This window comes from Gadus morhua, chromosome 20, assembly GCF_902167405.1.
Source record: "Gadus morhua chromosome 20, gadMor3.0, whole genome shotgun sequence".
In the NCBI taxonomy this organism is placed as follows: Eukaryota; Metazoa; Chordata; class Actinopteri; order Gadiformes; family Gadidae; genus Gadus; species Gadus morhua.
In genome coordinates, this window is record NC_044067.1 from 8,477,462 (window position 1) to 8,503,429 (window position 25,968).

Below are 25,968 nucleotides of genomic sequence, written 5' to 3' on the forward strand. Positions count from 1 at the left end.
GATTAATTGGCCTCAAAAATACTAGGCACATTCATATAGTTATGAGGATCTAATTTCCCTGCTTAGTTTCTGCTGAAATATGAATCGCCAATGACTTTATAAAATCACAGTAGCAACGATAGGGAAAATGTTATCAGTACCATCAGAATATTTTTGCATAACGGCAATAGGCAAACAGGCAAAATGTTAGGCTTAGGCATGAGTCAGACTACGCATTGCAAATTGAATGTCAGATAGCAACAACCTCACATTGAAAAAGCCAAAACAAATATTGAAAATGTTTATTAAAATAGCATCTCCACCTGAAAAGATAGTACACGATTCACATATCCACAGAGCTTTCACAAAGTAGAAGAAGGAAGCATTGAAACAGAAGATGGTTCGGAAACAGCCCAGTCCCTGCGCTGTGTTCTGTAGCAGAAGTGAGACGTAACCAGCGCGGTACAGCAAGCTTTACGATATCCACAGAGGAACAGATGGGGCCGCCCCCATTGAACGACAGCAGACCAGTAAATCCACAGGGCGATTCATTGAAGCCACTATCAGCCAGGCCATCCCGGGGGGAGACATTTAAATAAGAACAAAAACACGAAACACAAACACCCTGCAAGCGTAAACACTACTCCACTTCTCTCACTTCAGCAAAAAGCTTCTTTTAAATAGCAATCAAAAAACACCATCCAAAAGCATAAATTTAAAAAAAGAAAATGGCAAATTTTGAACGAATGGCTAGTCCTCGTCTATTCAACGTCCTCCTTTCTCTCATAGCCCCTGTAGCCATGTCCAACCTGCCCCTGATACTCCCTGGGGGAAGTCCTTCACTCAGCAAGTGCAGCCACGGCCATGTTGAAACACCGTCTTCAAGTCTATTTTCACTCGTGTTTTTTCCAGGAATGAGAAAGAGTTCCTTACCTGCACGCACGCACGAACACACAACCCTTTCTTTATTCATTCAATTCAGGAGTGCACAACACAATGTCATGTCCATGGAGAAGTCTACCCAAAGAGGTCCTACAAGAGAGACGTTTCGGTGTCCACACCAGCGGTCGCTTCACGTTGGAAGTCGGACCTCAGTTATGTCTGGGGCGTCCCTTCTTCATCCGCGCCGCCTTGGGCTTGGGGATGTACTGGTTGTTGGCCTGGTGCTCCAGCTCTCTGCTGAAGTACTGGATGGTTTTATTCAATCCCTCCTCCAACGGTACCTGGCCAAACAAACAGAACACTCCCTTAATTTGTATTGCGAGGACTAGCCATAGAATGAACTATGAGACCCTACGGTTCATGTTTTGGGCGTTGCAGAGTCAGATTGGTAAAATGATGAATCACAGTTTACCCCTACTGTGTACCACTGTTCTTCCTAATGATGAGACGCAGTGTAGACCTTGTAGTCATGGGACACCTGTGGTGGCCTGTGTCCAACCATCAGTGGCGGCTGGTGGTTTTTAAAGTGAGGAAGGACTGCGCGCTTGTCGCTTGGTTGCCATTGGCCTGCTTGCACTGTTGGTGTATGGTGGCATAAGAATGTGAGACTCAAGTTGTATCAGGGTGTTTCGGTGAACTACAAAATAGTAGGGAGGGATAGTTATGTGAATAAAATTGATACAAAGCCACCAGTGGCATCACTGTAATTTGAGCTGGTGGGCAGCATGGCTTTGAAATGGACTACAAGGGCAGAAGGAAAGGATGCAAAGCTCATTAGCCAAATCGGGCCTACTCTTGATTTTAAAAACTTAATAAAAAAAGCTGGGCCTATTTTTGCCCTCAAAGACTGGAGTTATTGGTTGAAATTTAGCTATGTTTATTTTCAGTTACAATTGTATTTTCAGTTACAATTGTTTATTTTCAGTTACTAAAATGCATCATGCTCTGAATCATTCACCCTTTCCACACCCTTTCCACAATATCAAACAGAACGGTCAGAGTAACAAACTAGTAAAAGAACAAGATCATTATTTCAAACAACCTGATCTATAGGCATGCTGCCTAGCTAGGAAAGTCGCATAGCAGCACCAACGTGAACTTGACAGTTGTCGTGGCGTTTGGTTGCCCTATCAAGATTATTCACATCAGTGTAACCATGAATAGCCCACGTTGGAGATTTGCCATTATTCATTAGCAAACAGGCCCAGCAATGAGTAAGCCATGAGTACCTAGCAAACCATGTAGCACCCACAACACTGACGTTACCATTACTTTTGGTGATTTTGATTTTGCGAAGTGGTCTACCTTTTTCTTTGGTGGCTAACTTAGCACTGTAACTCAATGAATGGAATGCTTTATGTAATTAAACATGAACAATGTCCTGTTTCCAATGTTTCCATTGTGAACATTATTCGCAAATGTTAGATCTCGTTATCCTTCAGATGATTTCACCTGCTTTGCGTCTCTTAGACTGAGTGGCAATGCAGGCAGAGCGGGTTTGTTATCGACAGCGTTGCCAGATTGTGCAGATTTCCCGGCCAATGATAATTTTTCCAGCCTAACGTGATTAAAGGTGGCCCAATTGGGTGGGAAATCTGCCCAATCCGGCAACACTGCTCACCAGCCAGGGATCCTGCTTATTGGTTCATAACGCAGCGCGAATAGATTTTTGCGCGAATCAGACGCCTTAAAGGAACACTGTGTAAAAATTACTCCCATCTAGTGTTACAATTGTATATTGCATTGAAGCTAATAGTGCTCGTTTGTTCAAAAACTACGGTGGGCAGTATGTGCCAAGAAGCTGTTTCATGACATCCAATACTACCTCATCGAGTCATTCGAGTGATGATGAGGTTCGTTCTTTCAAACAGAATTCAAACTGCATTGAATCATTGGTGTAAGCTAATGATGTATGAGTAATTATTCCTCGAGCAAGATAGTGAATTATTTCAGTCATCATTCACGCTGGCTCAGAGTGAAAATGCGTTTGCATTTCCTGTACCACGTAGTGCTTTTTGTCCCTCTCGGCAGTTCATAGACCGGAAGAACATGGAAGCCTCCATGAAGCTTACCCGTCCTATGTAACTACATATTACTTATTCTGAGCTCAGGAGGATAAGTGAGATTTTTGGCAGAGATAATTTTACACCAATGAGGACTTATTTATGAATGAATACGTATTTTTGAGGTAATAAATGACTTTAAATATTACACAGTGTCCCTTTAAGGTCACACCCACTCAGAGTAGGACTTTCCTCCTCTCTCCCATTGAAACCCATGGTATTCACCGGCCGCCAGGACTTTCGGGGAAATGAATGGGAGTCAACGGAGGCTCAGGGAGGACCTTCCTCCCTGAAGTAATTGTCAATAGGCAATAGGGGGTGTTAATGTCCCTTTACCCAGGGAAACGAACATTATATATTCAAAGGCATTAAAGTAGTCATATTTAAGGGCATTAATTCTCTACAGTAGTCTGGGCAGTTTTTTATTCTCAACAATGTTAAAGAGGATCTTCCTCCCTCTCCTCAATGGAGAAGCCTCCACTGTGTATGACACAATCGAAAGACCTTGGTTTGAGTATTACATCAATCGCACACCAGACGAGTCACAGATGAGGGACACTATGTGCATCGTCGTGTGGTAGGAATAATGCGATTTTCGTTTAGGTTGATTTCTTCTGAAACTAAGCGACGACACAATTGGAAAGATTACCATGTTTAAGAGCATAGAAGAAATTCCAACACCCTTAAAACCAGACATGGGGGACTCGAGTCAAATGACTTGACTCGTGGGGAGCGGGGGAGGGGGAGTGCAGTACGACCGTTTGATTGACGTACTTACTGTCCAATGCCAGTCGGTGGTTCTGAAATCATTGGCTGGAGTTTTGCGAGCCCTGCCCGTTCCACAGATGATTGACTTGTTTAATTTTCATGTCAGTACTTCTATCTCAGTGGCTGTAAGTGGGTTATGATAAGGATTTCAAGTAATTTTCAAGTAAAATTACACCGTCAGAGCCAGAGCGTCGGACTGGGCTGTTCTCAGCATACTGCAAAAAAATTAAGAGGGATTCAAGTTCCAGTCCCCAAATTCAGTTGAACCACTACCTGGACATTTGTGATGGACAGAGCTGCCTTCAGTTTTGGGCCATGAACAGGCGTGTAAAAATAAATGTAAAAATAAAAAAAAATTAATAAAACATTCAATTAGTTATGAAGAGGCCCACCGTTGTTTGTTCTTAATTGTATATAACCTATCACTCAATTTCGGCAAATTAGATGTTTTTACTAGAGCTGTCAAGCGATTAAAATATTTAATCGTGATTAATCGCATTAATGTCATAGTTAACTCTAATTAATCGCGATTAATCACAAATTATTTTTCTATGCTAAATATCCCTTGATTTTTTTTGTCCCATAATTCTTCTCATTTTAATTCTCTTATCAACATGGTGAAGTGCATCGGCTTGCCTTGTGCAAATGATTTTTTATTGATAACAACATTGGCATATACACTGATCAAACAGGACGATACAAAAAAAGAGCCTATAGTGCAATTAAACGACTGCTTTGAACAAATGTCATTTGAACATAGTCAGGCTACTGCTTCTTTGTTTTGAGCCAAAGAAAAAAAAAAAAAAAAAAGTTTTTTTTTTTTTTTTTTTATAAAATAATTGCGTTAATCGCGCGATAAAGAATTTAACGCCGTTAAATTTGGTTTGCGTTAACGCCGTTAATAAAGCGTTTAACTGACAGCTCTAGTTTTTACCTAATATAGAAAAGGGGGCTCTCCTCTTCCCCCCCCCCGCTCTCGTAGGGCACCGAAACGGCCAGCAGTGGCCCTGCACCCTCCCCTCTTTGTTCAAGGTGGAGGTAAGAGTTATGGCAGTCCCTGTATCAAGTGCACCTGTTGAACGTGTGTTCAGCCATGGTGGGGAGATAATGTGACCCCATCATTCACAACTCAGTGACAGAGTACTGTCAAATTAAATTTTTTGCAAATGCAATGCACTGTAAGTCGATGTATGTTGCGAGGCAGCAAGATCGCTACCAGCTTTCAGGCTTGTGTATGACTATTTCCCCTTCCTACAGTACGTGTATGTGATATTACTTTTGAAATATTCTTTTTTTTCATGGCTGATGCCATGTGTTGCAAATAATATTCTACAACATGTAGGGAGATTGAGTGATTGACTTGAACTGTTCTCGTATACAGCCACCTAGAGGCTCTATTTGATTCTGTGAATAGGTTGGAGGAAATTATCATAAAAACATTTTCAAACTATTCACATAAGGGTTTTGGAATGTTTTGAATAGTTTCAGTTATTGTTAATGTTAAGACATTGTTATTGTTAATGTTGAAATAAAACTCAACTTATGAACAACTCTCTTTACCGATTTTTAAATGTGGAAACTGGGTTAGATCATCAGATTTTTGTATGACTCGACTTGTGACTTGCTTGACCTGAGCAATGACTTGACTTGTGACTTGCTTGATTCTCACCACAGTGCATTGGGACTTGCTTGAGACTTGAAGGTTATGACTTGAGACTTGCTTGTGACATGCACATGAGTGACTTAACCCCACCTCTGCTTAAAACCAAACTAAACAAGATTTTCGGGTTTGCTGGCACTTTTAAGTCATGAGCGGTCAAGCCCTTTAGCTTGGAGGGGGAAGGGGCTCACATACCACGGGCTCCCAACCCAGCATCATCTTAGCTTTGCGGATGTCTGGCCGCCGTCTCTGGGGGTCATCCTGGGCCTCAGGAAGGAACTGGATCTGACTGTGGCTCACTGTGGACACACGTTCTTATAAGCAAAAAATTGGGAACACAAACGTTAGTCAAGACAACATCGATATCTACAAAACAGAGATCAACGCCTCGTCCATAAGCAAAACAATAAGAGGGATACTAAAGCCTTAAGACGGACCAAAATCTACTCCTCTGCCTCCAATCCCAGGAATCTATTTTCCATATTCTCTTCCCTCCTCATCCCCTCCCCTTCCTTCCTCCCTGACAGCTGATGACTTTGTAACCTACTTTACCCCTTCCTCCATCCCCCCTCCACATATCCACAGCTCTGTTATCACCCAGAATTCCTCTCTCAATTCAATTCAATTTTATTTGTATAGCACTTAATCACCATTTCAGTCTCAAAGGGCTTAACAGGCCAAATATTTGTGACACCCCCCTTTACCCATGCCCCCACACGGGCAAGAAAAAACTCCCTTGAATCAGCAAGGAAGAAATCTTGAGAAGAAACGCAGTGTAGGGGATCCCTTCTTCCAGGGATGGTCAGGAGTGCAATGGGTGCCACAATTGACACACAGGTAAATACATGCACAACATATAAAAAACAATGGTGATGGGGTTCCGGCCGGTTATCCATGAGGAGAGTCCAGGCATCCAGTCCAGCACCCGCAACACGCTAGAACTGACAGAAATCTCCTCTTCAGATTTCTGCAGAATAATAGCGTTTAAACACGCAAACACCTGACACGATCCCCTCCCCACTCCTCCAGGCCGTCTTGAACAACATTCTGCCATTCCTCACCACCCTCATCTAATCCTAATCCCTCCCTTCAGCCCTATTCCAGCGTCCTCCAAGACTGCTAGAATCAACCAACCCTTGACATCACTGACTTCCGGAATTACAGACCGTTAGCTCTTCTATCATTCAATTCTAAAACACTGGAACGGGCAATCTCCAAACAACTGTCCTCCTATCTCCCACAAAACAACCTGCTTTACCCCCATCAGTCAGGGTTAAACATGCGACAACCGCTCTGCATTTGAAACGTGGCCAACTTAATCATGCTGTTCCCATTGTGTCCTTCCCGCGCCTCGCTCTGCCTTTACATGCATGCTGACCCATGTCTTGGGACTCCTTCGTTGAGTTCTCAGATTCAAGACAATGGTACTGGCCTACAACGGAACTGCTTACCCACAAGGCTCTTGATGAGCTGGGCAAACTCCAGGATGGTGTGCTCCTCTGGGTTTCCCTGATTAAATAAACCACACAGCTTCTCGTTATCGGCACAGCCACACCAGTCAGACTCACAAATTAATGAACCAATCAATGAGAAAAAACATGCGCTAGCCAAGATATCTAAATGGGAAAGAAGGCCAAATGTACCTATTTCATAATTAATATCATCCATTAATCAGTTGTGAATTTTCTTTCTGTGTTGAATGCACAAATATATTATAAAATATAAAATTGATTAATGAACATATTCTATTAGGTGTGCGTGTGCGCGCGTGCATGTGTGTGTGTGTGTGTCTCTCACCAGGTTGACTGGACTGCTGATGTTACTGTTCATCAGGAGCACCAGGCCATTCACCAGGTCACTGGGAGAGACGGAGAGAGATGGCTGTGTTAGTACCTCCCATCCCCTAGGCTCTTTGGGACTCCTGCATCTCCAGGCAGTCAGGTGGAAACGTTTGAATCTTTTGAGTGTTCAATCATTGAAACACACACATTCACGCCACTCATTACACATATGAATCGTATGACTTTAACCAAACCAAAAGCAAACCAAACCATCTCCATCACTCATCTCAACAGGCACAGAAACAAACACTCTTATTGGCGGGGCATTGACCGAACAGGCACACTGTGTGCCAGAGATAAACGCAAAAGGGAATGATTGCAGAGAAACACTTTTTTAGAGAGAGCGAGCGAGAGAGAGCAGCCATTAAAAAGCGCGGCAAAATGGATTTCTCACAATGTAAATTGTCTGGTGTTGAAAGTGTGTGTGCGACACCGTCGAGCAGACCTTTATCATCGTTGCCCTTAAAGGACAGGACCTGAATGCAGCTTGGCTTTTCAGACATCTTTGCACGTGATTAGGCTGATAATAAAACCGCTGAACACAAAAGGACACGCCTTACCGTGATGATGGCCACGCGATTAGAATGATAAAGAATGGCTGAACACAAAGGACTGCTCTGACCATCAACATACCAGGACCCCAATCAGCAGAATGTGTTGAAAGACCCATTAGATGGGTGCAAGCCAGGGGGAGAATTGGCCCTTACAGGAGAGCCTCATGGGGAAACAATGCTCAGCCAATTCCCAAGTGTACATACAGGGTTAAGACCCTCCTAAACCAGGTACATCGCCCTACAACACGCAGCAGTGGTAAGTGATGTAATTACCTTACATACTGGAAGGCTCTGGTCTGCAGTCCTGAACCATACACCTGTAAACACAGAGGATGGATGACTACTAACATCTGCCCAGTCTGGTGGATACAGTCTTCTACTGCATCCATCGCAACGTACAGGTCTTGACATCTTCCTAACCACGGTTCTACTGGCAATAGCGCTCATACGGCATACAGGTTATTGATCATGTATTCCAATATCCTTTTGTACATACTCTGCACTTTACTGCTTTTTTTTTTGCACTTTTGGTGAGATGCTATACTGAATTTTGTTGTCTCAGTACTTGAAATCTGTGCAATGGCAAAGTTGAATGTAATCGAATGTACTTTTTTTTGGTTGAGAATAGATAAGCAAATGTTGCCTTTGAATGAATAACAAGTAGCTACATTTTTGGGTTATAGTATGACCTAACTATATAGACCTGCTGCGTGCTTTCTGATATCATGGATCGTCTTCTCATTAAGATGGATAGCTTTAGCTGAGTACTGGTTAGCTCTGGCACAACCCATTGGGCGCTAATAAAAGGCCTATTGTGATAAACACCTACCGTGAGCGGTTCTCCTTGAAGCGCTTGCAGGATGAAATTGCTGACGACTCGGCCGTCGTTCATGTGCATCCTGGAGCCAAACGTGTTGAAGATCCGGGCCACCCTCACCTCCACACCTTCCTGGGGGCCCACACATACACACACACTGATACAAATATAAACAGAAACTAACAGTCTATGTACCAATCAAAACAAAAACCTGACAGCAAGACGAATGACCAGAAACTAATTAAGTACATAATTAACCCCAAGAATTACTCATTAACCCAGTTTCCATTAGATTTAAGAAAAGCCTCCTTCATAAAGCTCCTACGATTCCTGTTGTATAGAAGGTAATCATTGCAGCAATGAAAGAGTTCAAGTTATTCAATTCAGCTGCGGCAATCTCTATCTTTCTCGTTATCATTTTCCTGCTTTTCCCTACTCATACTTTAAATAAACACAGGGATTCAGTCCCCATCCAATGCATTTATAATACTTGAACAGAATTTTAACAGATCGACAGTGGCTTGCTAGCTATTGTATGAGATGATGCTTGATCGGGCATGATTGAAGGAAAAGGTGCAAAATTGTGATATGAAAACTCATTTGAGCCAATTGTATATCTGTATATAAATTCATATTTTGCTGGGACCTGTTCTAGCATGGATCTTTTGTACATTGGGGATCAAACCCGTACCCTTCGGGTTGGGAGCCGAACGCCATCGGCCGGTTCACTATCCTGCCCCCTTATTAGTAACGCAAGCCACACAAAAACATGACAGCCTCCACAGTACACCACTCACCAGCACCACTCACCAGGCCTCTCTGGACAACGGACAGCCCATAATCATCAACATGGTTTAAGGCGGTATTCATTTGCATAGAGTGCAGTCTACACACGACTTTAATAGCCTACGAGAGAGACCTCAACGAAGGAGCCTAAGACATAGTGAGGCAAGGCAAGGACACAATGGGGACAGCCATGATGAAGTGGGCCACATTTTAAATACAGATTAGTTGTCGCATGTTTAACAACCTCCAGCCATTCCCAACACTACAGCGAAATGTTGTATGCAATAGCTTCTACTGGCCGTCTTGGTCAGCTTATGCCTCACCTATGGGGCTCGTGTGTAAACATACACACCTCGATAACGATGAAAAGGATGAAAGGAGCCTTTTGCAATGTAAAAATAGGAACAGCGCATCAAAAAATGCAAATTTGCACCTTTGCCAAATGTCTGAGAGTGTGGGGGTGGGGGTGGGCATAACAGACAGTGTAGGATCTCCAAATGGGTATAATGGTCGCGGTCGCGGTCGCGCTCACACACACACACACACACACACACACACACACACACACACACCCCCCCGTATGGTAATCAGTGGATCTGAGGACTTTGTGTGCATCTCATTGCACTCGTGTGTGCATGCATGGAAACATGCCATGAGAAGCAATGCCAATCTCAACAAGCTGAATAGTGGCATTTGGGAAGCATGCCTTTCATTGTAGATGTTTTTACTCGTTTGTTATTAACAAGTAAAATAAACTAGATCCCATATGGGATGAAGTAAGGGGCAATTTAAAAAACATTTTGAAAGCATGCCGATTTATGTTGGTAGTGACTCCCATGCCGTCTGAAGCGAATGGCAGGCATAATGTTTCCATCTGTTGAGACGCCTAGCCTTGACTTATCACATTTTAAATGTCAATGAATTTCAATTAAACAGAGATCTTATTTGTGATACCTCAGCCCACGTCCGACCTGCCAGACAGTTGGATATCTGAGGTGCTACTTTCATCGCATTTCTACCAGGGGCGAAAAACTGGAGGTGCGGGGACGGGTGCCGAGATATCTCGAAGAAACGGAAAGCAACACAAGATAAAGAAATATCATCAGCTTAAATGAAAGCCGTGAGACAACAATCACATCTGATCATCAAAGGCTCGCGTATGTCAGGGCGGCAGAAAGGACAAATCCCCACAGTGGGAATATGTTCAGAGGATGCAGGGGGATGGCAGAACACAAACATAGTGCTGTGCAACTCATATTTATTTGTGTTTGTGATGATGTAGGTCAGCGTGTGAAATAAAAAATGCACTAATACCCACTTTTGTTTTTCATATCAACACTGAATTTGGGATAAATTAGTCAGGCTTAAATATTTGTCGAGGCATTGGATCTATCACGACTACAACACCATCAATCATCATGAACGATGGTTGTTTGGCCTGCACTGAGGGATGGTGGTTGCTGATACTAGAACAACACGACTAAGTCACCCAGCAGGCACCTAATGTACCTTTAGATACACAATGAGCCTCTCCTCAGAGTTTCTTGCTGCCTCACTTTCTCTGAGAGAGCATTAACAAGTTGTGAAACACACAAAACGTACAGAAACTACAGCCGTTTTGAGAACCAAGAACACTAGAAAGTACATTTCTAATGTATTACTAATTAAAAACCAAACATGTTGTTATTAAAGCATACTCGCATACATGCACGTTTTCTGCATTTGAAAACAAACGTTGACAATGTATTTTCTATATAAACCAGGTGAGGTTGAAAGGTATCTTCCGGACTCTGTGGTAATGACTATCTAGTCCATTACTAGTGATAATTACTTCACCTCTAGGAATCCATTATGCATTCTAAATTCACAAAACATACTTTAATTCATCGTTTCACGTTGAAGGCTTCACTAAATAGTTTACATCTTTTGAAATAATGCAGTTTCCCCTCCAATAAACAAGGCCAGATTCATGTGGATACGTTTCAATTCTACTCGCATATTAATGCATAGGAAATGTACAATGCATGTAAAAACAAATGACAGAGTGACCTCGAGTTTCATCACAACGTGGACCTGAACCCGCATCAGTAACATAGGTGAACAATATCCCCCACTCGCTCTGTAAATACAATGAATACAACTGACCGTTTGTTATTGTGCAAATATAAACCTATCCTGCATCAAACATTCCACCATACTGCTGTTCACATTCAAAGGCCTAGCCAAAACGGAAATTAAAATGAGCTTCAGAAATCTTTCTAGAAATCACACAAAACCTTTTCAGTGGCTCCTACATTCAATCCTCAGTGTTAAGAAGACTAAAACTCCATCCTAGACCCCTAAAGGGCTCTCCCCAGACTCAAGACATGTTTGTTCAGATACGCTTTTCATTTAGCCATCTCGTCTGCTGGGTTATATTTGTCATTTAGTTGTACTGCATTGCCAAAGCCCTTTGGGAAGGTGCCAGACCAGGAAAGGTGCCAGACCATTAAATAAAATGCATTCTTATCAATACTAATATTTATATTCACCCCAGGCACCCGAAGCTGAATCTATTTGATAAACCCATGCAGGGATATACGGAGGCAAGCGGTAACTGTTACAGGAATTACTCCATTACCGAAATTGAAATGTACTATCTTCCAGCGCAAATCTTTCTTTGGGAATCGTATGCATGTGCACACATACACACCTCACACATCAAATAAACCAACACAGCAAACTAAATAGGAAGACAACATTAGAAACAACCTGTTGTGGGTAGCAGCAGGTGGCATGTATTCTACGGTACGTATAGCTTTAAACGGAGGCCATGGGCTCCACTGAAAAAGTTAAATAACAAACGGCCATTCTGCCTAAATAAAACTATTTTTCTCTATGAATGGTTTTATTTAGTCTACACTTACAACTACATCAAGCCATTTAGCAGACGCTTTTATCCTTAGCGACTTACAATAAGCACATTTATCAGTCAGTACAGTAAAGATATTCATAGAATGTGCCAAGCACTTATCATGTCTAGGTAAAACCAATCCCCTTATACAACAAGAAAGCTAGGATAAGACACCACACACACACACACACACACACACACACACACACACACACACACACACACACACACACACACACACACACACACACACACACACACACACACACACACACACACACACGAGAAAGTCTGATTGGAAAACGGACTTAGTGCAGGTTTGACCAAAACAATTAAAAGGACTCGTCTTGCCGGATGAGGCCGCGGGCGTACCTGTTTCATGTAGGCGTAGCACATGGTCTCCGCCACCCGCTTGCCCTCGTCGTAGCACGCCCGGGGCCCGATGGGGTTGACGTGCCCCCAGTACTCCTCGTTCTGGGGGTGGACCTCCGGGTCTGAAGAAAACAAGGCGCATGGAGCACAGGTTTAGCTGGGGGAGGGGGGGGTTTGGTTTGATTCCAGGCAAAGAGGATGCATCGCACACGGGTGAATTAAAAGCGGCGGCGTTGATCGCTAAGATTGACTGGGAACATTTCGCCACGCAAGGTCACCTACACCAACTTAAACTCACAAAAGTGATGAACATAGTCTGGCAGACCATAAATACAGATGCCCGGCACTTCACATTATCCTCTGTGCACTCATTAGCACGACACCGCCTCCACATTTTTTTTCAAGAGCATTGTGCAGGTATACAGTATGTATAATTAATTGATGTAATATATTATTACTTCACTTCAAAGATCTGTGACATAAATTAAATACAGCCATTGAAGCTGTATCTTGTATTCAATGACTGTATGCTAATTGCGACGGCTTTATATTTCACACGCAGAGCTCATAAGGTGGATGAAGGGGTCGTGATTTAGCGCTGGAATCCCCAGTTAGGAGTTCATCAAGTCATTAGTATTTCTATAGGACAGGATTAGATATGCCTCCATCTGCAATATTCACTACCACAATCAGCACTTTTATGCTCTTTGATATGTTAACTGTGATAAAAACAGTCAGAGGTAGCGGGGGGGGGAGGGGGTGTGCGTGCGTTACCTCCATACACCTCGGACGTGGAGGCCAGCAAGAGCCTCGCTCCCACGCGCTTCGCCAGCCCTGAAGGAGACAGTAGGGAGAGGCGTCAGCACGCGCAGAGTCTGCACACACAGAGCTGAACAAACCCGATGGTTTAGAGCTAGACACGGACTGTGAAGGCACGCATTCAAGTTGGCATCGTGAGAAAATCCCCATGCACAACTTTTACTTTTGCAGGTCTGGCCTTGGATGGGCAGCAGCTGATTCCCACGCATGGGCGGGGCCCAGTGTTGGTCAAACAGATCCATCAAATCAGAGTCAATGACTAAGAGAGGTTTTAGTTCTGGTCACTCTTGCTGGATCCGGTTGACGAGTAATGGGAAGCATCCTCTCCTATGCTAAAGGCTTCCAATTTTTGTTCATTCCGTTCATTTTAACATTATTATTTGGTCTGTTTCGGATAAAACTGTCAAAACTGAATTACAGAGATCTATAACTGAATTATAGATACAAGTATTTCCTTTTTCACGAGAGAAAAAAAACCAAATAAAAATATCTACGATTGAAAGTCCACATGTAGCAATAATTCAATTCAATTTTATTTGTATAGCCCTTAATCACCATTACAGTCTCAAAGGGCTTAACAGGCCAAATATTCATGACACCCCCCTTTACCCACACGGGCAAGAAAAAACTCCCTTGAAATTAGCAAGGAAGAAATCTTGAGAAGAAATGCATAGTAGGGGATCCCTTCTTCCAGGGATGGTCAGGAGTGCAATGGGTGCCACAATTGACACACAGGTAAATACATGCACATCATAATAAAATGGTGAATGGGTTTTGGCCATTTACCATCAATATAATTGTGACTGGTGGAATTGTTATTTTCCATATCCCACATCAACAATTACATTTGTGATATTTGAGGGGCCCACAGTAATGTTGGGGATACTAATCTGGACAAGAATAGAATCAGAAATAATAATCTAGAATTCCATTCATGATATCGGTTATACAATAACAATCAAACATTGCCCCTCGTAAGAATTGAAAAATTTACCATTTTACCAAAAAGATTACATTTTACCAATACTCAAATATATCTGCCATTTGCTGGTGGAATGTGTTAATTGTGTAGCCTGATTGTCTGCTCTTTTTATTTTAAGCATATCAACAGAAAAATGACAACAATTATAACGATGTTGTAATTTCTCAGTAAATGACCATTGAAGTTTCTCATAAGGATTACGTTAAACACTTATCCTCCAAGGGTAATACATCATGGAGGACAGGTCATTGTTTGAGACGTTTTTTGGCTCATTCAACTAAAAGTAAGCTGAAGTAGGCTTTTATGTGTTAAAAAAAACACATCAAATAGTTATATGTGTGTAATGCAACAAACACATATTCCTCCTCATATCAAAATGGACAAAGAGGTTAACGGGGACTATTGAATCAGCCCAGAACACACATTTTAGGATACAATAAATACTAAAGCCGAATTGCACCATAAAAGCTCTGATGCCTACATGTCAGCGTCTAAATGGACCAGAAAATCATGGGCCTTTCAATGAAGTAATCAACCTTAATGGCACCCATGTGAATGAACCGACGGTCATCATGCTGGCCATCAACACTGACATGGAGGCATGACCCTCCACAACATATAGACCTACTGTCTTCTCCACACAAAAGTCATCATCGTCATTCCTGGCGCTCCCATTCGAGGTAATTGCAGGATTCAATATCTTGCCTGGCTAGGACTTGCTCACGTTCCCATGACAACCATAGGATGATGCATTGTCCTTGGCCACTGCTGAGAGTAGTGAGCCCCGCCCCCCCCTTGCCATACATATACCCTCCTAGTATGTAGCCGTGAAAATGGCAAGGAAACATCACATTTGATTTAAGCATGATGTCGTAATGAGTGAGGGCGAGGGTGTACGGGTTGGAAACAAGTTGAGGTCGTAGCACATAGACGCCCTTGAAATGGAAACACTGCAGTCCTTTTCTTAATGTCAACCAAACAAGTGTCAACTGCACAAAGAAATTGCATCAGGATGGCAGGTATACAACATCCACAGCTCATGATAGAAGCTTTTCTGTACTGGCGATTGGTGCAATCTCAAGGACGCACAACCAACCTAAATCTGTCCCAAAACACAGCAGGTCTAAACCCCGAAACGGCTGTGCTTGAGGATATATTTTAATGATTGCTGTGGCCAGGAAAAGCACCTCTACTAGATGAATGAAGAAAGGCACAGGAGGCTGCAGCCTTAAAGCCACAAAGCTGACACGACAGCACCAGTAAATTCCCTTGAAAACAATACAAATTATTCAATGACTTCAGATAACAGACAACGGACTGAACATGAATGTGCGCAGCCACACTGATTGGATGGCTGCAGGATGGTTTCTGCCTATCTGGTGCTAGCATAGTGACGTGGAAGGACTTACCAAGCATGTTGAGAGTTCCTATGGTGTTGGTCTTCAAGGTCTTGATGGGGTTGTACATGTAGTTTGGCGGAGAGGCTGGAGATGCCAGGTGGTAGATCTGATCCACTGTTGATAAAACACAGGGTAAGGATTGCATGGGGTGATCACACACAAACCATACACACACACACACACGCTATTTCAGAGATTCAATTTCTTCCACCTTCCACCCCACTAGCCATTGAACAGGTCTCCTATCCCTTGATTTCTAAGGCCATTACCATCAGACCCATTTTCCTACATCATAACCCTTCCACCTTCCATTTAATTGGGAAGATGGGGGTGCAGAATGAATGATACCACAGCATTGCTTGCCTGGGGCTGAAGGTTTGACTTTTTTGTGCAATTTGCGATGTTATGTATTGCTTTTAATAAATGTCCTTATTGTTTGCTTGATAACCACTTTGATAACGCCTTTGTGCAATGGCAGTGCCACCATCCAATCACGTTTCTTCCTAAGAATAGCACATTCGACAGTTAGTCTAGAATCCTAGAAAATACTAAGTTAAAGGATGATCCAAAATAAGTCGAAAAAAAAACATGTCAACAGCAGCCATCACACACGCTGGTTAAAAGGATTCTCTCAGGCCGTACTCGTTGCTGCTTTGTTCTATTTGCTGAAATGCAAACGCTACAAAGTGTCTTTGTTCATTAATGCATTTCACCATTCCTTCGTTCTCTGGACTATAAGGACAAAGAGCCGCAGACAGCACTCCTGCTGTTTCACTTCATCAGGGGAGAGAGAGGTGGTCGCACCCCAGAAGTGCCAACAGACAACAAAGTGGATCGGAACAGCACAGGGGGCGAGGAGAATCTCCTCTATGTGGTAAAGAAAAGTGTGTGGAGACCAAGGAAAACACAGGATGTTTTTCCGGCCGCCACTATCAGACAAAGATACATGTAGCCCACTGATCGGGATGAAAGATGGGCAATTTATTGTGCCGGTGGGGGAGTTTATCAGCCCATACAACGAACACACAATACAATGAAATAGAGTAGCACCGTCTTTAGAAAAGAGTTTCCTTACTTTCCTTTGCATAATTATATAATCTAACCACACTCGTTCAGGTGTCCTACCTAGAAAAGATCTACCAGCAGTTAAAGTCTCGGGCAATGTTTTGAGTTTGCATAAAATACTAAGAATGGTTGACAGAATATCTTGTTCAGTGACACCCGATACTGACAAACAACACAAGGTGTTCTGTGCTCCTCCCTTCTCCCTGTGAGCCTGTGTATCTTCCCCTTTGTGCTGTGAATACTTATGGGGTGCATCTGAAAGAGCCAGTGGACCCACTGTATCAGCGGGAATTCAAACACTGTAATTAAAAAGATATGTGTTTTGAGCTGACATTATAGGAAATGTGGAGGGGGGGGTGTGTTACGACCTAACGGCAACTTTGTGTGCCTTTTTTAGAACCGTTGTTGTGATCGAGGGTTATAATGAGCGACGTGTATATGATATGCAGCATACACCATGACATTACACTGAGAAGCAAACCCTCACTTGGACATTAAAATAAACCGCTGCTCAGGCGGAGCTCGACAAAGCCACACACCGTAGCGTCATACTGTTGGTGTCCTGGAAGACTAACCCTCTCTCGGAAGCGATCATCAAAACCAACGGCTTTCCAGAGCAAGCATCCACAAATCAAACACACCGAGGAGTTATGCTATTTAGTGTTTGAGAATTTTAACCCCATCTCCGTCAACCGCCTACAGGTAGAGCTCCATGCTCCCACCAACACCTTGCCACCATCAGCCCTTTGTCATGATGTCGAAGAATATTTTCAGTCACCTCGGCGAGACCGTAACCTGCTCACTTAGTGTTTTGGGGAGACATACATAGGATTTTAAACCTATTATCACTAAAATCCTGTCTTATTTAATAACAGTGATATAATGGCTTGGATTATCATGTGCACGATCCTAATATAAATATAACCCCTTTCCCTTGACCAGGATAGTCAAGTTAAATAAGCTGCATTAAGGTTGGGGCTTTCCTACCAATCTTTTAGAATATATGACGGATACTGAGTAAACTCATTGAAGACAATATAGCAAAAATATTAGTTATTACTCCAAATAACTTTTAATGTTGTCTTTTTACCTGAGTGGAAGAAACTACTGGCCAAGCATTTGTTTGAATATTTAACGTAAACTATTTTTGAGCCTGCCATGTGCAATGCATTTGTGATACTGGGATATATAATATACCTCAGAAAAATGAAAAAATATATATATTCTCAGCAAGTGTGTCTCCCTTTTGAGATATTGAAATTAATTCCACTCATCATGTTTGGTGTGCGAACAAGGAAAATAATGTCAGTGAAAAACTAGGCCTATGGATAGTGGTTGTCAGGGTAAGACAGCGAAAGCAAATCAACACGTAGGAACCTAGTGAATTTCTCAAAGCTAATGAGTTAGTTGCTAACCTTACTTCACAACAGATAGCCTTGACTGTTGTTATAACCACTTACTGACTATTGCCAAACAAAATTGATGGAGAAGGATTTGAAACAAAAAAAGGGGCCATCTGGACAGAAATATCTAAATATTTACAAAGACACATTTTAATTAGCGTCTCCACACACACCCCTGCAAAGCCATGCACTTATTTATCATTCCCGGCATTCGTCAAAGAGATAACAGTAATCATCCCATCACGGTCCTCATCATGTTTTTCCAACTAAAGCAAACCCCCCGGACCAATCGACATGTCAGGTCCGCCAACCATAAATCAAAAAATAAAAACATGAAATAAGTGCAACACGCCCCGACGCCGTCTCTCCTCACCTTCGATGTACAGAGGCTCCACCACGTCGTGGTTGATGAGCTCAAAGTTCTCGTGGCCGATCCAGTGCTCCACGTTCCTCTTCCTGCCCGTGAAGAAGTTGTCCACCACGGTCACCTCGTGGCCGTCCATCATCAGCTTGTCAGTGAGGTGGGAGCCCACGAAGCCCGCGCCGCCCGTGATCTGGGGACGGGGAGAAAAAACGCGAACCGTGAGTCACGGCCGGTGCATTCGTCAACGGCGGCCTCGGCTGATGGCTGGCTGATTGGTTGATTGAGCTGGGCTGAGTTTGGTTCATTTTGAAGGAAGGGAGAAACGGTACAGAATGAAGAAAAAAGGTCTGCAATCAGTAGGTTTAGCCAGAACAATGTGCAAGTCCCTCTGGAGGGAAGTGTTGTTTTGGAACACATTTGACGAGAAAGGTTTACCACCGGTATGGCATTCAGATTGATCTCCATTGACTTGAGTGGTGTTGATTTTAAACTTTACAGACACCTTTACTCTCCATTTACTGCTGTTTTGTTTACTTTCATTTACTTGGAGTTTTCTTTTCACAGCATCCTTTTCAAATGTTTCTTACGTCACAATGTAACCTTGAATGAAACCCAAACATAACACTAAAGAACAATCATCACTGCTTAAATTATCTAACGCTGTTGTGTTTCAATGTATTTGTTTGTGTCTATTCTTCTTTGTGTGTCTAACTAATAATGAAGAGGTATTTCTTATTCTTATTTTTAATAAGTATTTGTTATTTTGGATCATCCTTTAACTTTTGGAAATGCTTTTCCAAGTATTTTGTAGGATTCTAAAAAAAAATGGAAGGCTGAGAAAACAAGGAAAATACATAATTGAAGCATTATGGGATGGCTGTGGAAGGTCTGCACTGAGAGGAGAGCAAGGGCAAACAGGAGTGAATACAAGTGCCCTGATGAATGAAGAGGAAAGAGGTGGAGAAAGATGAGTGCAGTTTTCAACGTACCAAAATCCTCTTCCGATCCTTTTCTGAGAGGAATTTGACAGGAGGATATTTCTGGGTAAAACTGTTAAAGAAGAGGTTAACAGTTTTAACATCAGAAAAAAGAAACCAACCAAAACGATCTACTGACAACTTACGTAATACAATTTAGAACAATTATCGACCGTCATGTTCTCACACATACATGTTTCAGACACGCGTGTCAAAATGTTATAACGAATGATAGCTCCATAATGAAAGCCTCAATATTGTTGAAAGATGTTTGTCATTCGACAATTTGCTTCTAGGCTTAACATAATAAAATCGTAGCTTACTACTGCTGTCTATTATTAAATTAAGAAAATCCACAGATCTACAAGTGAGCAGGCAAAGCCAACACAAAGCTAACACAAAGTCCAACCACAGCAGCCAAAATCATTAGTGATATGGTGCGAGCATTGGCACACAGACAAAAAGGGTCTTGCTAGACATTTGCTCAGAATGTGACAATCTTATGGAATAAAGAAGCAAATACAAGTTGCCAATCCCCCAGGCAGCATACCAGACATGCTACTGTTTGGTCAGCTGTCAGGAAAGATGCATTGGAAGCATTTACTTTGGGATCCAGTGATATTGATTGATAAACATAAAGGGGATACAATTAAGACCTTAGTAAAAAACTTTTCATTCTGTAAAGTCAAGAGGTTTTAGACAATGACTATTGAATCTGAATGATGTGGAAATAAGAGTTTTTAGGAGCTTAGTACAGTTTCAAGTTGGATCATAAACACACCCACCTACTGCTGTGCAGAATATGACACAGCAGCATCGACGACTTTTAACAAACAGCAAGTCACAGAGGGGTATACTTCATAGGGGGCGAGTTTGTAGAGTCCAATCCCTGAACGTGTATTCACAACGTGTATTAATACCTGCGTGTGTGTGTGTAAAAAAACGCTTACCTAAGCTCAAGGTCATGAATCTTCTCTCTGAGGGGAGCTACAGCCTATAGGTGAGGAGGGTTTGACAGAACAAGGGCACAGCAAGTCAGAACAAATCAGGTGGATCGTGCATCAGCTCTGTGTTGTGCCTCATTAAAAGCCTCATACATTTTTCATTTCAGACATGATCTCAACATTATTATGCAACTTTCATAAAAATTGAAAGATATGGAACATTTAATGCCTGGTGTCTATAATTTTGTAGTAAACCGTAGGGGTGGGAAAAAATAATCAATTCTTCGATGCGTCGCGATTCTGTGAACGATTCCGTCTCAATACAGATAAGTTAATAATCGGAATTTAAAAGAGAAGATTATACATAATTTTTTTTTTCTTTTTTTTTTAATTAAATTTGTTTGCCTCCTGCAACATGCTGTTCGACGGAGGGATAATTTGAATAGTTTTAAAATGATTTAATTTATCTTCAATGTGTATTGGCCAAACTGATTTTCTCTGGACGTGATTGCGATTCAGCCTACGCATAGCATGCAGTTCTTATTCTTATAGTTGACTAGGAGCAGCTTTTTTTTAATGACAGAAAAGAAGGATTAGAAAGAAAAGATAACTAAATCTGTTTATTTTTTACTTACTTCCATAGCGTGTTGTAATGCAAGCTGCATTGATTATTGCATTGTTCATAGAAAGTAATATTTGTGACAAAAGCTTCGAGATGCATCAATAATCGTTCTAGAATCGAATCATTGACCTCTGAATCGGAATCAAATCAAATCGTGAGGTGCCAAGAGATTCCCACCCCTAGCAAACAGCAGTGACGTTGAAGATTTCCAAGAACTGAATAACCCCCTCAAACACACACCTCCCTTTCCAACGACTACGGTTGCATGGACTGGGCTTTGATAGGAAAGGGGCCAGTAGGCATTTAAGTTACAAGGTAAAGAGACATAAAAAAATATCGCACAAAAGGTAAATGTTTGATGGCTCTAGCCTGCATATAAATCTGTTGAACCAATCCCAATCAGCTAGTCCCCGCGGTCACTCACTGTACATGATGTAGGATATATGCAATAGCTTTTTTACTTTTCTCGACATCGAAGTCCTCTTATTGCATCAATAGCGTGAAACGACAGTCAAAAGACCATAATTATTGCTATCAGTTATGTCTTGATCATAAATCTCGATAGAAGTAAGCGCGACAAGCCAGTGTTTACTTGCACTGCGTAATGTGAATAAAGGTTACTTTGGATAAACATGACCGTGTGCAATTGTATCGCTACAGTTTAGTTTTGGATACCAACTTCTCTGAAAAAGTGAAAGCCTACTTTTGGTAATCAAACAAGGAATCAGATTAAAAAATGAATCTCCCAAACAGGGATGTATTAAAGAATGCATACCCACTTATCATAATCCCTTTCATCTGCGAACTGTTTATTGCTATACAATTTTACACTCAGATTGTGGATCAAAAGTGTGTGAAACACCTTTTGCCTTCAACCCATTATCTGGTATGAGTTCAAGGTCAATTGTTGCTGGATTTTCATGATGCAAATATTATGTGCTTAGTGAATAACGAGTAATCATAAATGGCCAGGAAACAGTTGAATTTCAGCAACAAACTAATAAAAGAGACTCATAATTACCTTGCAATGCAGTTAATACATGAAGTAACCCAAAAAGTACAACTTACTTCATCTATTCTTTGCTCAATCTTCATCTCGCTGAGTTCCTGTATCGATCTAGGATGCCGAGTTAGGGGAATACAAGTACACAAACACTGTAAGAAAAAAACACTACAAAATGAGGAATTCACCAGAATCTTTGTTGCCCTGAAAAACTCATACCTCATGTTCGTATACGTTCCCCAGACAGCTGGAACAGAGAAAAGAAAAATGGTAGGACGGTTTCAAAAATTGCAGAAAGAAAGATCATGAACTCATAACATGACGAAATTGTGTGCGTGCATACGTGCAAGCTTTCTATAGATGGACTTTGAGTCTGCCTTGTGTATGAAAAGTGCTATATAAATAAAGTTGCCTTGCCTTGCCTTGCCTTGCCTAGATATATCTAATGTATTGTGTATGGGCAACATTGACAATTACATGCTAGGCTACAGAAAGATCTAATTCGGGACATTTTGTATATTAAAAGATCATTTATATTGCACAACATATTGCTAGTTGTGTATTATTTGTTCGACTTTTTGGTATTTCTTGCATTTCAAGTATTGCTTCCTCTGCGGGGCAATGGGGACTGCCTATTGAAAGATTGCCGTCAATTTGAACGTGCCCTGACTTAGGAGTGCCCAGAAAACACTGAACTCATGTCTACCTAGGTCATCAGGCAACAATGATCTCAACTGTGACCAGAAGGTTTTACAATACTGGTCTCTCTGCAATAAACCACAATAAACCTCTGCCAATAATTGTTTGCATCCCTACAGTTGGTTTTGTTTCGACAATCCATGGTAACATAACAGGCATGATTGTCATTTGCAATCTATTGAGGGAAATCCAGCAAGGACCTTTGGTACATTGTTCTGATTTATTTTCACTTAACCTTAATTAAACAAGGATAGTCCCATTGAGATTATCAGTCAAATTTTTAAGGAGGTCGTTGACATTGAATATTCAGCGAGACTTGATAAGAATTGCAATAAGAGACTTGTATACATCTTCCTTCTCGACATTCATGAAGAATCTGCTTTGATTGGGCCTCTCGGTCAGCAAACTTTTGTCTACCCTTTACTGACCAGTAAAGACTTTTCTTCACACAAAATAATGATATACCTGCATCAAATATATAGGTTAATATATTGTACCACCAAGATACTGCTTGTATCTTAACTGCAAGACGTCACCATGACGATACCTAAGAACATCCTGAAGCTAAGGGAGGGCAAGTCTGAAGTCCTTGTATAAAATAAATATTGACGAAAATAAACAGAGAAAATACGTGTTGTCTAGTGTTTTTGTCCCTGAAAGCCAAAAACCAGGTCATGCCTCATCGCTGAGAAAAACATTATTGTTTCCGTAGACAATACAATCAGGTCTGGTCCTGACCTCGCCCACAACCACTGCATAATTAGAGCTGTCTTGAAAAAATCGATTTTCCAATCTTTAATCGATTCGCATATTAATGACCGATTATCGATTCGTACGTCCAAAGATCGATTTTCTTTTAATTAAAAAAAAAAAAAAAAAAAATCGAATTTTATTCGAATTTTTGAACACTTAGGGTGCTGCATATTCTTGAAAACAAATCTTGAGTGTGGTTTTAGAACAGATTTGAACATGCTCATTTAGACGCCATTCAATGCTTTTACAGTTTAAAATTGTTCTGTTCTTATGTTCGCACTTTAAAGAAAAATGCTCAACGTTTACATTTTATGCTTCCAGTTTCAGTACTTCTCAGTTTATTAAGTGTGAGCAGTTTTAAAATAAAATGCTTTTGGTAGCAACCGCTTTTGGGTGAATTCTTAATTATTTTCAAGCATAATAAAAATGCACTGGTTAGTGTCCCAGTAGGTATCCACTGTTGCAGATATAGTCACCTCAATGATGTCCTCCATTTATTGTCCTGAATTATCTTTCTTGAAGGTAGATTGACCCTTAACCTTTTCATCAGTCTTCCAGCCATCAGTAACTACCAATACTTGTAAGATTTGCTGTTTAATATTGATATAATACTAGTTTTAATATGTTGCTTCTCTACACAGTCATGAAGTGAAGAAAACGGTTCAAATACATTTTTCATTTTTAATAACATTAACCCCCGGATCGAATCAAAATCGGATCGAATCGGAAATCAGATCAAAATCGGATCGAATCGTATGGAATCTGAGAAAATCGGAAAAAAATCGATTCTGAAACTTAAAAATCGGAATCGAATAGATTCTTGAAATTTGAATCGAAACCCAGCTCTATGCATAATACAAACAAATTACTTTTTTCATAAATACTATCACAAACTATGGTAACGCTCCATTCACTTCAAACTAATTCAATTAGCTTTTGATTTGAAATTATACAATCTTTGTCACCATTCGGATTTTTTAGGTTGTTTTTCCATCATTGTTTTAGAATCATTGTTACCCACCTACATATTGCATCCCATCCATCCCTATAAGGAGTAGGAGGGACTTGGGGATGACTAACATGGATTACCTAACACCAAATTACACTATAAAATGTAAGATAAGATTTAGTGCCTGTTTTATAATCGACTCGAGTGTTAATGTCACTCTTAAAATAAATTGTGGAGAGTAACTTGGGTCCTCAACATGTACGCTGTTCATACTCTGCATACCATGATTTAAGTATGATTTAACTAAGGTGGCTGTTTTCAGCATAGCAGCTAATAGTGTATACGTTATTGATCATTAAGCTTCGCCCTGGAGAAATGTTAAGACGAAAGCTACCGTGATACTGTCAATAACATGGTCCACCTTCAGTTCTGTCAGATGGCAAAGACGTAACTTCACCGCCTTGATACAAGATGAAACAACAGGCAACTTTATAATAATCTCGACTAGGTTGCGAGTATCTCGACACATAAACTGCGCCTGTGTGGGTTGTTGGATCATTTTCATGGATGTGTACTTACAGGCTATGTAGGCGATCAACGCGAGGGCAACCAGCAGCTTCATCATTCTCCTGTTTATCCCTGAGATCACCCACACTATCCGATTCATTATCTGCTCAATGCAACATGGGACTCGCAACAACAACACTACCACTGCACTTTAACTCAAGACTGCCCATGTTTTCGGTCGTCACCAGACATACCAGACGGCAGGTCAAATAATAGGCTACCCTAAAATATCATGTTTTGGCAACGCAGTGCATTGTTCTGAGAGAGTAGTCGGACGGCTCGGCAAGCAAGTTGGTTAGCAAGCTGCTACGTCAACACTTCCCAGTCATACGTGGCTAGCCCGACACTAGTAGCTCTGTCTTATCGCCAGCACTGTGTGCTACTGTAGAATAATACGAATTACGGCTATTAAGTGACCTGATTGAAGTCCTTATATGCCGCACGGTCAACACACTTTAACAGCGTAGTCCCGTTGGGGTAACAGACGGTATAATGTACCGAAAGTGCATCGTCTCAGGTTAGCCTTTAGCTCCAGGAGGCTGGCTAGTTTATACAAACACACCGCCTCTTCAGCCCGTATTAATATCCAGTCAGGGAACGATATGACAGCAGCAATTTCACTGAAGTAAAACTCGAAGTGATTAAATAAATAACCACTCAGTCTTGCATTAAAGCACAAACTCGGGTTGTTCTTCACTGTTTGCCCGACGCGTTTGATCGTTGAACGACAATTCTTGGATTGATTA

General features: G+C 41.5%; 1 protein-coding gene across 2 annotated transcripts; it reads right to left on the bottom strand.

The window, feature by feature from the left end:
• Positions 1-266: 266 nt before the first annotated feature.
• LOC115533281 (UDP-glucuronic acid decarboxylase 1) lies at positions 267-25,968 on the bottom strand. Of its 2 annotated transcripts, none has more exons than XM_030343697.1 (15): positions 25,235-25,968; positions 22,474-22,501; positions 22,320-22,368; positions 20,636-20,679; positions 19,698-19,758; positions 18,718-18,898; positions 15,886-15,990; positions 13,450-13,509; positions 12,676-12,797; positions 8,637-8,756; positions 8,081-8,124; positions 7,210-7,270; positions 6,864-6,921; positions 5,608-5,711; positions 267-1,202 (listed from the first exon to the last, which is right to left on the bottom strand). In XM_030343697.1, exons 1-15 carry the CDS (start codon positions 25,320-25,322, stop codon positions 1,071-1,073), a joined length of 1,257 nt encoding a protein of 418 aa, XP_030199557.1. In that variant the 5' UTR covers positions 25,323-25,968; the 3' UTR covers positions 267-1,070. The 2 variants fall into 2 exon arrangements, with proteins under 2 accessions (XP_030199557.1, XP_030199556.1); XM_030343696.1 differs by having other exon boundaries at positions 5,608-5,726; positions 25,235-25,967.